The sequence below is a fragment of the Xenopus laevis genome, chromosome 3S (assembly GCF_017654675.1).
Source record: "Xenopus laevis strain J_2021 chromosome 3S, Xenopus_laevis_v10.1, whole genome shotgun sequence".
Taxonomy (NCBI): domain Eukaryota; kingdom Metazoa; phylum Chordata; class Amphibia; order Anura; family Pipidae; genus Xenopus; species Xenopus laevis.
The window spans coordinates 90,670,054-90,683,880 of record NC_054376.1 but is presented as its reverse complement, the minus strand read 5'-3'; the positions used below and the strand labels follow the sequence as shown (position 1 = coordinate 90,683,880).

Genomic DNA, 13,827 nt, shown 5'->3' with positions numbered 1-13,827 from the left:
CCGGCACACAGGTAATGCAAGCAGGTTAAACCTTGCTAAATATTTATTGCAGCATGCAACGTTTCGGGTTACCCCCTTTATCAAACTTTATTTCTTCCAGGTGCTCTTGTTGTTTCTCACACTCCAAAAACGTACCTTCATTAGCAAAACTGTAATAACATATAAAAACCAAATTTTGTAATGGGAGTTGTTTTCGGAAACAAAATACAGGCCATCCTATATATTTATCTTTTTTCCCTATTAATAACATTGGGATCGACCATCATTTTTACCAGCCAGGTGACAACCCTAGCGACGCGCTGCAAATCTTTATGTCCCTCTTTCTGTTTCCAAAACGATGGGAGGAACTGGGGAAGCAAATGTATAATCTCTGTGGAAATACGATGGCACTATATGAATACTAGGTAATACATACATATAGCAAAAACACCCTGTTTTCTTAAAGAATCTGTGAAGGGAGGGGAGGGCAGAATTCTGTGTAAGCAGCACAAAGAATCAGCATGAGACTATAGAACACTGCTCTGATATCATCCCGCCTACCCTGAAAATTGGTGTCTTGTTGTATGAGGGACTCCCGTCACTAGAGGGAGCTGTTTAGCCTATAACGCGTGCAAACTTCTCTATGGTCTTTTCTCCTGCCGCTTCCGGGCCTAGACAGCCATTTCCCGCTTTGCTCCGGCGGTGTGTTCTACGGGACGCTCCGGGGAGGAATTTTTCATTGATCTGCAGTTTGTTGTGAGGCTGCGGTCGCACCATGGTGAGAGCTGGGGATGTGCGAGTTCCTAGGTCTGGCGGGGAAGGGGATGTTGGTGCGCAGGGATGAGGGAAGTGCAGGCAGCATGGTGTAAGAGCCATTCATTATCCAGAGTAGCAGCAGTTTATCCGGCCTAGCTTACACAATGGCGTATGTATTTACTTTATTGCAAGGGACAGTTTATTACTTGGAAATTAAGTCCTCATACACGCTGGAGCGATACTATCGCTACTGATCAGATCACAGGCTAATGTAAGAAAGGACGTGCTGTATTGTCATTCGTCGTACGTCATGTGCGGCCCTCCAGCTATTCTATAACAATTCATTGTTAGTTATCTAGCTGGATATGGTGTAGTCTATCCTTTTTATGTTATAAGATTTGGCCCTAAGTCCGACCCTGCTGATAAGCCGTGCTGCCTGGGGATATTTGTTCCCCATAGCTGTGTCCCTTTAACTCACAGGCAAGGTGCCTTTTCCACCCTCAGGGATAGACATGTCCCATTTGTACATGTCCCATTTGTTTTTAATCATCTGTGGTAGTGCAATAATGTAAAGGTCCCTGGCAAGGAGCACATGACAATATACAAAAATGGTGGAGTTGTGGAAGCACTCAAAAGGCTAAGTTAAAGTATATTTAAGTATAATAGAAGTGCTACTTTTTAATGCACTTCCCTGGGCCCCTGTCTCTTAAGTAGTTCAGTATAAATGCAAGCGCATGTGTTTACGAAACAGGGGATTTTAGTTACAAAGTTATGATCATAAAGTTGATAAGCCGCCATACCTCGTCAAGTTAACCCTGTACGGTGGTCCCTAACTTGTTTACCTCTGGTCATAGTATAAAAAGTCTTTTACATCTCAGCATAGTAGAATTACTTGTAATCAGTGTCGCGTTGAAACTTGGTTTCAGTCTGAGGGCTAGATCCTCCCCCTGCCAGCTTGCGGCTTTTAAAGGGAGATTGCCCAAATCGACGCCCATTTTTAAAAGCATATGACTGCCATTAGTTTTAAGGGGTGGATATGGGGGTGCTATTAAAAAAAAAAAAAGAGCACATGACATCAGTTAGAAATAGGTTTGTGGCTGCTCCTATTGCAGACTATGAGGCACTATGGGCATGTTGCAAATTGACTAATAACTGGACAGGTATTGCTGCCCATGGCTACAGTAACATTTGGCAACATCCTTTTATGTGACAGGTGGGGGATTGAGATACGTGGTTGTATTTTTAAGCAGCAATTGCCTGGCACAATGTGCGCTCGCTGGGTCCATGATATAGCCATATTTATTAGTAGAAAGGTGGGCAATTACAAGCATTTGTTACCAATTTGAGCTGCAAAATGTTCCAGTTGTGACATTCACCATTATTCTTTACTGTTAAGTCCGCTTCTGGCGTCTTAGGAGGGGATATGAGAGCTTGAGCAATTATCTTTGAACATTTATAGGCTCATTTAGGGCACTTACTGACGAGCGGTTGAAGCTGCGCTCCAACAACCTGCGTTCGGTGCCTACACGCGCCTGTTTGATTACAGCCCCATTGAAAAAGCTTAATGCGTCTATTCCTGCGCTCCCCTGCGGGTGAACACAGAAAAACGGAAAGCAGGGGAGCGCAGCTTCAACCGCTCGTCAGTAAGAGCCCTTAAAATAGCAAAATTGTATCCCTTCTGTTGCTTCTGGTTTCTGCAGTGGTTTAAAGCTGTAAACACACAAATCCTATTAAATCTTTACAATATTAATGCTTCTATTTTTCAGAGTTTACCACTGAATCCCAAACCTTTCCTTAATGGCCTCACTGGTAAGCCAGTTATGGTAAAGCTGAAATGGGGGATGGAGTACAAAGGGTATCTGGTATCAGTGGATGGATACATGAATATGCAGGTAAGTAATCCCACTAAACAACTCCAGTATTGCTGTTGGTCGCCAGCTCTTCCAGACTCATAAAAGTGAATTCTATTATATGACTTTTCCCCCCCCCACATTAAGCTGTACATTGTTCCATCGTAAATGACTTCTCTTATGTATTTGGGTGTCTCTATTTGCCATTCTTGGGTAGTATGTGATGTATTTGGATTGCCTCTTTTTGGTAACAGTATAAAGTTCCACTAGTAGAATGTTTTTGGCATCAGCTGTGAGTCCATTGACTGGCAGTCTGAGATGTTTTGAGTGCTGTTTATAGTTGCATGGAATTAGCTGGAATGTTTGTGTGGCTTTCTTGTACTATTGGCACCAATTATCCACCCTGATTGCATCTGATACTTAAGTGACATTTGTTTTATAATAATGTTATGTGAAGTGATGTGTATCTGCTATCCAAGGTCGCTGTACTGTGTGAGAGCCCTTTACTTTTATCTAATTCATTTACTTATATTATCGCAGCTTGCAAACACAGAAGAATACATTGACGGTGCGTTGTCTGGACATCTTGGAGAAGTTTTAATAAGGTAATAATTTTGATTTCATTTATGATGGTGCACTGGGATACTTTGCAAGTGGTCCCAATACAGCTTATGTCTCATTTTCATAAGTGTCAAACCAAGGCATTTACTTGTTAACATGTTTAAAGGGGTTGTTCACCTTTGAGATAACTTTTAGTATGATGTAGAGAATTATATTCTGAGAATTTGCAATTTGTTTTAATTTTTATTAATTTGTGGTTTTGAATTATTTAGCTTTTTATTCAACAGCTCTTCAATTTGGCTCTTAACCAATCTGGTAACTAGGGTCCAAATTACCCTAGCAACCATGCATTGATTTGAATAAGAAACTGGAATATGAATAGGAGAGAGTCTGAATAGAAGGATCAGTAAAAAAAATGTAGCAATAACAATACATTTGTAGTCTTGACACAAGAAATTGCTGGCAATCGATTGTGTAAAAACGAATGTGTATTGCATATAAATTTCTTGTTAATTCCTTTTTAATGGATAACTCAGGTCAGGGCTTTTTGTTTTTTTTAATCCTTTAAACACTGTAATGTATTATCTATCACCTTATTGAAAATAATCTATTCCCATAATTTTTCATCTCCTAAAATAAAATGAAGTAATTATTTATACTCTGATTATTAACACTCGCATTCCTTCTTAATACAGATGCAACAATGTATTATATATACGTGGGGTAGAAGAAGAGGAGGAAGATGGAGAGATGAGAGAGTAAATTTGAAATATTTGGAAAAACCTTTGTATAGTTTCTTAAAGAAAAGGATAACTTCATTTGTTATGAAGGCGATTTTTTTACAGCTTTTTTTTTTTTTATATTTGTTTACACTGGAAATCAGTGGTTGTTCTTTGAAATGTACTTTTATCATGTGAGAACAATAAAAGAAACTGCATTGTACTGTGGTGTTTGGGTGACTGTAATCTAAACATTATTTGGCAATTGGGCTGGATTTAAAACTTTATTAAAGGAAAACTATACCCAAAAAATGAATACTTAAGCAACAGTTTATTTTAAATTAAGTGGCATATTAAAGAATCTTATCAAAGTGGAATGTATATTTAAGTAAATATTGCCCTTTTACATCTCTTGCCTTGAACCACCATTTTGTGATGGTCTGTGTGCTGCCTCAGAGATCACCTGACAAGAAATACTACAACTCTAACTGTAACAGTAAGAAGTGTGGAAGCAAAAGACTGAACTCTGTCTGTTAATTGGCTCATGTGACCTTACATGTTTGGTTTGTTTCTGTGCACCATGAATCCTATGATCCCAGGGGGCGGCCCTTATTTTTTTTTTAAAATGGTAATTTTCTATTTATGATTACCCAATGGCACATACTACTAAAAAAAAAGTATATTAATATGAAAATGGTTTGTTTACATGAAGCAGGGTTTTACATATAAGCTGTTTTATGCAATATATTTTTATAGAGACCTACATTGTATGGGTGGTATAGTTTTACTTTAATCAGTTGTAGAATGCAGTTAGAATAATGGGACTCATAGGGGGTTTTAAACTGTGACCCCCTCCCAAAAGTCAGCAATAAAATGCCAAGAATTATCCTGGATTACCTTCCAGCATTGCACTTTAGAATGTTTAAAATTGTGTCCTCAACATGTGGAGATCAGAACTTTACATTCTAAATCGGTGGTTCTCTCCTCTTCTTTGGTACAGGCCTCAATAAGCAAAGCCTCGTGGTTGGTGGCAATATAGATTGTTTTATCCCTAAAGGTCGAGAAATTAATTATCATACCCAACTGTAGTTTAGAAGACTTATATTAAAGGTGATCTAAAGCCTAAAATTAAATGTATTTTATATACTGAACTTACTGTACCTGTTCTGCCACCCATAATCGTAATGAATCAGGTCTTCAAAATTGTCCATCGGCTTCATATCTTGTCATTATGTTTGGCTATCTTATGAGTGGGTGTGATACTGCACATTTATTATTATTAACATGTATTTATATAGCGCCAACATATTGCGTAGCACTGTAAAGTAAATGTGATTATACAACTAATGAAGTTACATACATCACAATCAATACCGGTACAAAAGGTGAGGAAGGCCCTATGCACATACTTAGTGTGTACTCTTGGTGGACGTTGAGAAGGTTGTTAGGAAAAACCGCATAAAGTGAGGTTACATCTGTTATAGAAACTCATGCTACAGGGCTGATCATTAATTTGGACGCAGGATATCCTGCTTTCTATACTGTTATGTAACTTTAGCAGGCACTGGCTTTTTGTTATTATAGAAGATAAAACGGAAGGTGTCGAATGGAACTTGTTTCAATGAAGTTTTGCAAAAATAAAAAAAGTGTTCAATAATGTGAATGTCCTACAATGATCCAGTTAAAACCCTAATCTCATCATCATAAGCAACACTGGTGTATATTTATCCCAAAGGAATTAAAGCTGTTTTGCTGCAAACTGTGACACTACAAAATATTAAAAGTAGCAAATTAATAATTATGCAATTTATTTTGTTAGATTGTTCTGTAACATAAAACAACCGCACATTTCAGAATTAGTTTCTATGCTTTGGGGAAATAAAATCACAAGTGTAGCATTCGTTCTGTAAAATCAGGTAGTTGATTTAATCCTTCTGCAAAGAACTGTACATTTCTCCTAAATATCAACCCTAAATAATGGTGTTTTGTTAGCCATGTATTACGGGACTGCGGTGTTATGAACTTCACGTTTTTTCCTTCATGTCGAGAACCTGTTCCTGCGGTTCTGGGACCTTTTCATCAAATTCCTGGAAGTTTCTGCTTAGAGCAACATGTTTTTCTTCTAGTTCTGCATACAACTGAAGCAGGTGCTGTGGATGTGTAAAATACAGCCCTGGTTCCAAAGGATTGTGTAAGTATACTTAATAAATATATAGTGTGCCTCTTAGCTACCAACTTTAAAGGGGTTGTTCACCTTCCAAACACTTTTTCCAGTTTAATTGTGTTCAGATTGCTCCCCAGAAATATATATTTTTCAATTACTTTCCGTTATTTATTTTTTTACTGTTTTTCCAAAATCTAAGTTTAAAGTTGAATGTTCCTGAAAGTAATTGGAAAAAGTCGTTATTTCTTATGATCTATCCGAAAACAACTAGTCGTTTGAAGGTGAACAACCCCTTTAAAATAATTCAAATTAAAACTTCTGCTGAGTGCAAGTAAGATGGATGTATTGTCTCATCTGTATGTCAGTTCAGCACTGCCTCAATACAACCTACATAGACTATAATAAACTTTTAACTCCTGCATTCCCACGCAATGGAACGCATCAAAAAGCTGCAGCACAGGAATGCATTCTGAAACGTGTGAGCTCTGAAGCTTTTGTGCATTTAACATTCCTTTTAACGCCAGTAATATTTATTACTACTTTAGTGAATTGTGGTATGAGTCTGAAGTTTTTTCAGCTTTTTAAAGTGTAACTGATTAATTTTTTTGTTGTTAATATGGGATTGCATTAAATAAACTAGCACATCCATGCTGGTACAAGGCACAGAGGGGGTTAAACAAGAATGTTTAAGGCAGCACTATCATCCCACCCAATGTCATCAGGGAGATAATGATCCAATCCTGGTTTTTATTAGGCCTACATTGCTCTTCACACTTAGGACTCTTACACCCAGTGTTTTTGACTGTGCTCCCGTTGCGTTTTCTTCCGTTCAGCCTCAGGGGAGCGCAGGAGTAGACGCAGTCAATTATTTTGAAGGAGGCTGTACTCACGCATGTATGTACGCTGAACGCAGGTGGAATGCTGCGTCCCAACTTGCGTTTGGCGCTTACATGCGTCTGTGTGAGTACAGTCTCCTTCAAAATAATTGACTGCGTCTACTCCTGGCTCCCCTGCGGCTGAACGGAAGAAAGTGCAACCCAGGGAAGCGCAGGCAAAAACGGCTGTATATAAGAGCCCTAAATAGTAACATAAAATAAAGTTCCAAAAACCAGAGTGGATCCTTATCTTATTAGATCAGTGTTCCCCAGCTTGTGGCTACTCCGTAACATGTTGCTCACAAACCTCTTGGACCTTTCTCTTAGTGGCCTCAAAGCAGTCCCTTATGTTTGAATTCCTGGCTTGAAGGTAAGTTTTAGTTGTATAAAAACCATGTGTACTGCCAAATAGAGTCTCCTGTAGGCTGTCAGTCCACATAGGGGCTACCAAATAGCCAATCACAGCCCTTATTTGGCACTCCAAGGTAATTGTTTCATGCTTGTGTTGGTTCCAAACTCTTTTTTACATTTGAGTGTGGCTCACAGGTGAAAAAAAAAAAAAGTTTGGGGATCCCTGGTTTAGATCTTTGTTTGTAAAGTTATCTTTCAAGGATTTACAGAAACCAGTGCAGAATGCTTATAAGTGAAAAGTGGCAACTATACTCAGTAACCAAAAAGCAGACTCATTGTGAGGTTCTTCTGCTATTAGTATTATTTCTGTTTATCTTCACAGTCAGGGCCTCGGTAATTCATACAATGAAACAATTGCATGGGATACTAAAGATGATGAGAATAGAACCAGAGAAATTTTAGAATGGAAAGTTACAGAGCCAAAAGTTAAATACAAAAATAAACTTGTTCAATTGTGCTATAAAACACACACATTGTAGTTGGGCTCAAATCCCAGCAGATGGCGCTCTCTGAAAACATTTGTACAATAGTCATGAAAACAAACATATACATTCAGAGTTGTGAATCCCTGAACTAAAAGCAAGAATAATGAAAACATTGCATTATATGAAACAAGGTTGCACTTTTTGGCAGTACACTGTCAATGGGATTGCTAGCATACGGCAACCCATGCTTATATTTATTAGAAAAAGCAGGGTATAAAGTCTGACCTGTACTCCCGTGAGCCCTGCTTCATTGTGCCAGTGATCAAGCTGCTTCCTGCAGTCACTTTAACATTCTCATGAGTCTCACTAAGGAAGAAATGATGTGCTACAAGGTACTGGCTGATACAATGGCGTAAATTCAGGCTGCTGCTGGAAAATGCTGAACAGATTGTAGTTGTCTGCAATAAAGAGGACGAATATCTGCTTGAAGATGGAATGCAGTATTTGGCAGTACTGCAAAAGGCTAGCCTGGTGATTGGAAAGTAAGTGTGACAGTGATGACAACTCTCATCAAGGTAAACGGGTGTCATTTGCCTTCCTTTTCTGCCACTTTCTAGCTTTCAAATGGGAGTATTGTCAATGTAAGCTCTGTGAGGCTACAACGGGTGTTGTTATTTTTGTTACTTATCTTTATATTCAGTGTGTCTCCTATTTATCTTCCAGGCTTTCATTCAAACCACTGTCTAGGTGCTAGGTTAAATTAGACCCTAACAACCGGATATCTTTTAAAATTCCAAAATAGAGAGCTGGTGAACTAAAAAGCAAATTAATGCAAAAACCAGAAAAAATATAAAAATGCAGACCACTTTCAGATTGTATTAGAATATCCCTGTCTATATCACACTAAAAGTTATTACCCCTTTAAGATGCTAATGTTAGCTTATTAGTTTAGGATTACAAACTATTATTAATCACTGAAATGTATTGTGCTGATCAGTGTGCAGGTGTAAATTGACCTGAGTGTGCCATTATATTATTATATTTCCCAGCTGCCCCAAGTCATGTGACTTGTGCTCTGATAAACTTCAATCACTCTTTACTGCTGTACTGCAAGTTGGAGTGATATCATCCCCCTCCCTTTTCCCCCCCAGCAGCCAAACAAAAGAACAATGGGAAGGTAACCAGATAACAGCTCCTTAACACAAGATAACAGCTGCCTGGTAGATCTAAGAACAACACTCAATAGTAAAAACCCATGTCCCACTGAGACACATGAGGAACGAGGAAACTTCGGGCGACTTCGGAAAACGAATCGCCGCGTGTGATTAGCGCAGGTGATTTTTCATTTTAGCCAGGCATAGAGCGAGGGGAGGCATTCGGGGAAGATTGGTCGTGGAAAGTCGCGCGATTAGTCACCAGGCGACTAAATCTCCCCAAATCGCCCAGTGTGTCCCAGCCCTCAGAAGGAAAAACAGCAGCCTGCCAGAAAGCATTTCTCTCCTAAAGTGCAGGCACAAGTCACATCACCAGGGGCAGCTGGGAAATTGACAAAATGTCTAGCCCCACGTCAGATTTAAAAATTGAATATAAAAAAAATCTGTTTACTCTTTTGAGAAATGGATTTCAGTGCAGAATTCTGCTGGAGCAGCACTATTAACTGATTAATTCTGACAAAATGTTTTTTTCCCATGACAGTATCCCTTTAAGCTCTGATAATGCCAGTTTTTCAGAAAGAATTGTTTTCATTAAAGGATGGCTGCCAAGCAAAAAGGTTAGTGCCACAATCATAGATGGTAGTTACTGCTAGTGTTATTTTTAACATCGTTATAAGTAATGAAACCATATATTCTATTTTGCATTAAATAGTGTACAATAAAGGCCGAGCATTCTTAAAGAAGAACATACCCTGTCTATAAATAGAGCATATTGTTCACCACTTTTCTCTGGCATGGAGCTGTCTTTGAAGGCTATGTTCTGGGGTGCCAGGAACCCAAGCAACTAGATAACACATACAGTATAAAGCTAGGAATGTTCTAGTCTGTGTTTTTCCTTAAAGGAGAAGGAAAGGTTAAAACTAAGTAAGCCTTATCAGAAAGGTCCATCTAAATACACCAGTAAACCCCCAAAGTAATGTTGCTCTAAGTCCCCTGTCAAAAGAAACACTGCATTTCTTTCCTTCTATTGTGTACACATGGGCTTCTGTATCAGACTTCCTGCCTTCAGCTTAAACCTCATTGCCCTGGGCAAGAGCATGCCCAGTTTGCGCCTCTCCCCCCACCCCTCCCTTCTCTACTGTAATCTGAGCCCAGAGCAGGGAGAGACTCAGGCAGGAAGTGATGTCACACCACATTAATACTGCAGCTCCTATTCTAAACAAACAGAGAGTTTCTAGAGCTGTTTACTCAGGTATGGTAAAACATTCTACAGAATAAATATAGCATTCTAGCTTGCACTATTGCAGCTAATCTATTGGCAATAAAATGCCTCCATAGCTTTCCTTCTCCTTTAACATCCTTCTGTTCATGCCCAGTTTTATCCCTCATCTAATCACTTGCTTATCTTTAAACTTATCTTTAATCTTGGATTCCTGACTTCCTTGCAATGAAAGAAAGAGAATGTTAGAAGGAGAAGTGTTGCCAACCTTTACTACTCTGTAGTACCCAGGATGCATTGCTGCATAGTAAGAAACATGTTCCTTTGAATTAAGGCTGTTTTTAGAAGATTTTAAAAATGAAACCGTCTAAAACTTTGCCCCAATAATAGTTAAAAATATATTATAATGTTTCAGTGATGGATTCAAAAAAGCAGTGGGACCTGCACAGACCATTCACAATCAGTTTTCTAATGCCTCATTCAAGAATATAATTGACTGCTCAGGGAAATGTGTACTTCCAGGTGAGTGGAACATCCTTTTTTGGAAACTATATTATGATGTAACTCCTGTGTGTTTAGACCAATCACTGATCGCCTCATCACCGGACCTGCCCCAGCCAGTCTCCACCCCCTGACTATTTTCAGGCCCCAGAGTGGCAACCCTATGTGTAGTTGTTGCTTAATTAAAGAAGATTTGACATCTCACTACAGCTTATATCAGTCAGCAATGATGGAAGTTGGAGACCAGAAGCAGAATGGTTTCCAGCTCTTGGTATCTGAGTCTCCCTAATCAGCTGAGATGATCTTGTCTCTAAAACCCAATTCTTCTGATTAATTAAAGCCAGCACTGCTTCCCACTGTCTATTGCTCATTACTCCACAAGATGGTGGCACAAACACAACTTTTTAAAGAGTATAATGCATTTCAGCATTTCAGTTAGTAAATGTTTATTTAGGACTGCTAGTCTGACATCTGAGTAGGTATCAAGTGAATGCTTAGTGATTACCATGGATTATAATAATGTATTCTGTTACTGAAATTTTTTGTTTTAAAGGCCAATTTTATTGTTTCATTTGCAGGCTTTGAAGATGCGCACACCATCCTGTGTGGGCTGGGGACAGGGTGCATGAGTTTGCAATGAAAGTAGGTAGAACAACCTATTGCCTTCTATTATTATTAATATTATTATTAATAATAATAACATATTTTTAGAGCACCAGCATATTTTGCAACGCTATAAAATGAATGTTTTAATACAAAGGAAAACCAGAATTAGTGACAGTAACCAATGCAAAAGGTGAAGAGGGCCCTGCACAAAAACGGTTGAGACACAAGGTGTGGGAGTGGGCAAAATCAGAAATAAGTAAGGTGAGAGATGTAGCATATGGCAGTGCATTTGGTAGCTAAACTCAATAGTAGGTCGGTTTCTCTAAATAATTGTGTTTTAAGAGATCTTTTGAAAGCAGAAAGGGTTGGAAAAAGTCAGACAGAGTGTGGGAAAGAGTTCCAGAGGAGGGGTGCAGCCCTTGCAAAGTATGAAGACCAGTAGGTCACATTATTTAACATATTATCTTCTTCATGGAGGGAAAGGCCACAATTTTTGATACTGCTTTCCTATCTTTCTTCAGAAACAACGTTATATGGTGTTCGGAATATTCTATGTACTCTTTTATTATATAAATAATAACCATAAATTATTGGTTATGTAATAAGCATGTATGACTGATACCCAATCTGTAGCTTGCAGGTGCCACATATATGGACATTTACCAGGCTGGTAGTGGAATCAATTATACTGTTGAGCACACCACTGCTGCTTCAGAGGAAGAGTTGTTTTGTAGCTTTAAACATCGACTAGAGAGGATGCTCAGAGCAGGAACAACATTGGATGAATGCAAGAGCGGCTATGGCCTGACGCTTGAAACAGAACTGAAGATGTTGAGAGTAATTGAATGCTAATCTGGAACTAGACATTGCTGTTTCATCTACTTAGAGCTCATTCTGTGCCCAAGTAAGAAGCATTTTATTCATGGATTCATTTTAATTTATTGTTAAGTGGTTTTGTAGTATACCAAGTGCTCAAAGAAATATATATTGGTTGAGTGAGTTCTAAATGATTTCCCATGTCCTTTCAGAGGAAAGAATGCACAGGAGGCAGCTGAAGATATTATTAATACCCATCTACCAGCACAGATGGCCCTGAATGGGATAACAAATCTATGTGGATAACATAGATGCAGTGTCGGACTGGGGGTCCTGGGCCCACTGGGACTGTTACCTCGGGGGCCCCCACACAGTGTCAGACTGGGACACCAGGGGCCCACCCAAAGACCTTAGACCAGGGGCCCACTCTCAGTACTATTATTCTTCCTCTCCTCACTCAACCTCTATTCTCCTAGTCTCTTTTCTTTACATATTATAATCTATTAATCCATCTATTTATCCTCTTTGTTCTCACAGAAATTGGTAATGGCCATGAAATAGGCCAAATGTTTAGAAGCAGGAGGGCCCACTGACACCTTGGCCCACCGGGAGTTTTCCTTGTATCCCGGTGGGCCAGTCCGACACTGTATACATGTCTTCTGTGAAATGGTTGTCTTTGACTTGGAATCCACCAGAATCATTTTTCAAATTGGAAAAGCTATTGGTTTGAATCTAAATTTCCATGGGGATGAATTTAATCCTATGAATTCAGCAGAGGTATTGTAGTCCTGGGTTGCTATTATTTTTGTTTGTTTGTTAATGGTGATGGTTCCTATTGATCTTGTGCAGTTCATTCATCATTGTATGGATCTTGTACATTCGGTGAAGCCCCACACAGTGGCCAGTGAGGGAACCACATGACATAGGCCATGTTATGACATATTGGCTATAAACTTATTTTTGTTGTTAACTGGGAAACCATATTTCTCTTTCTATGTGTTTTATTATTGAACTTGGGCGTTTGATACTAATATGTGTATTCTCACATGTCTACTTATGTATGAAGGCAACGTGACTAAATAAGTAAAATAAATACATTGGCATAGCATATTGGCACCCAATTTCTTGTCGTCTTAACCAAAAAACAGTAAACAGATACTTGAAAAAATATTAATATTAATGCGGATCTAAGTTAATTTGTGATAAATGAATGTTAGGTTCAGGGATTGGGAACTAGATATGAACGGCATCAAAGAAAAAGCTAAAAGTGCAGTCTTGACCATTCAAGTAAATGTGCTTTGAAAAAAGAAATTAAGTTGATTTTGGGAAGTATACAAACAGAAACAAGGTAGAATTCGACTGCACTAACTGATACTGGAACTGAATACAGAAACAGGACTCGGGTAGCTTAAAATAAAACACTATGTGAAATGGAACATAGATAGCTTGAATATATAAATACCGGTACCTGTTCAAAGCTTTGTAGATGAATTGGCACCTAAAAAAGAAACATCTTATTTCAGAACATCCAGTACATTTTCAAGAATGCATTGAAAAATACACATTTTCAAACCTAGGTCATACATTTTCATGCAATTCCTGCATGCACACGACAGGGTATGTTATATTAAACAGGGAATAATTAACCCCATCTCACAGCAATGGGGGGAAAAGTGTCAAAAGCAGCATCCTTGTTTGCCCATACTCAAACCAATGGGACTTCGGTTAGGTGTACTACATACTGCCTATTTTACAAGGGGTTACAAAAACAGACAAAGAGCACACCGAAAG

The 13,827-nt window shown here is 38.7% G+C and overlaps 1 protein-coding gene and 1 pseudogene across 1 annotated transcript; both read left to right on the top strand.

The window, feature by feature from the left end:
- Positions 1 to 657: 657 nt before the first annotated feature.
- Positions 658 to 4,177, top strand: snrpf.S (small nuclear ribonucleoprotein polypeptide F S homeolog). Its single transcript, NM_001087432.1, is given in 4 exon segments — positions 658 to 757; positions 2,502 to 2,627; positions 3,126 to 3,190; positions 3,842 to 4,177. Coding segments are annotated over 4 exon segments (261 nt in total). The 5' UTR covers positions 658 to 754; the 3' UTR covers positions 3,909 to 4,177.
- A 5,207-nt stretch (positions 4,178 to 9,384) lies between these two features.
- LOC108712372 lies at positions 9,385 to 12,423 on the top strand (annotated as a pseudogene).
- Positions 12,424 to 13,827: the final 1,404 nt, after the last annotated feature.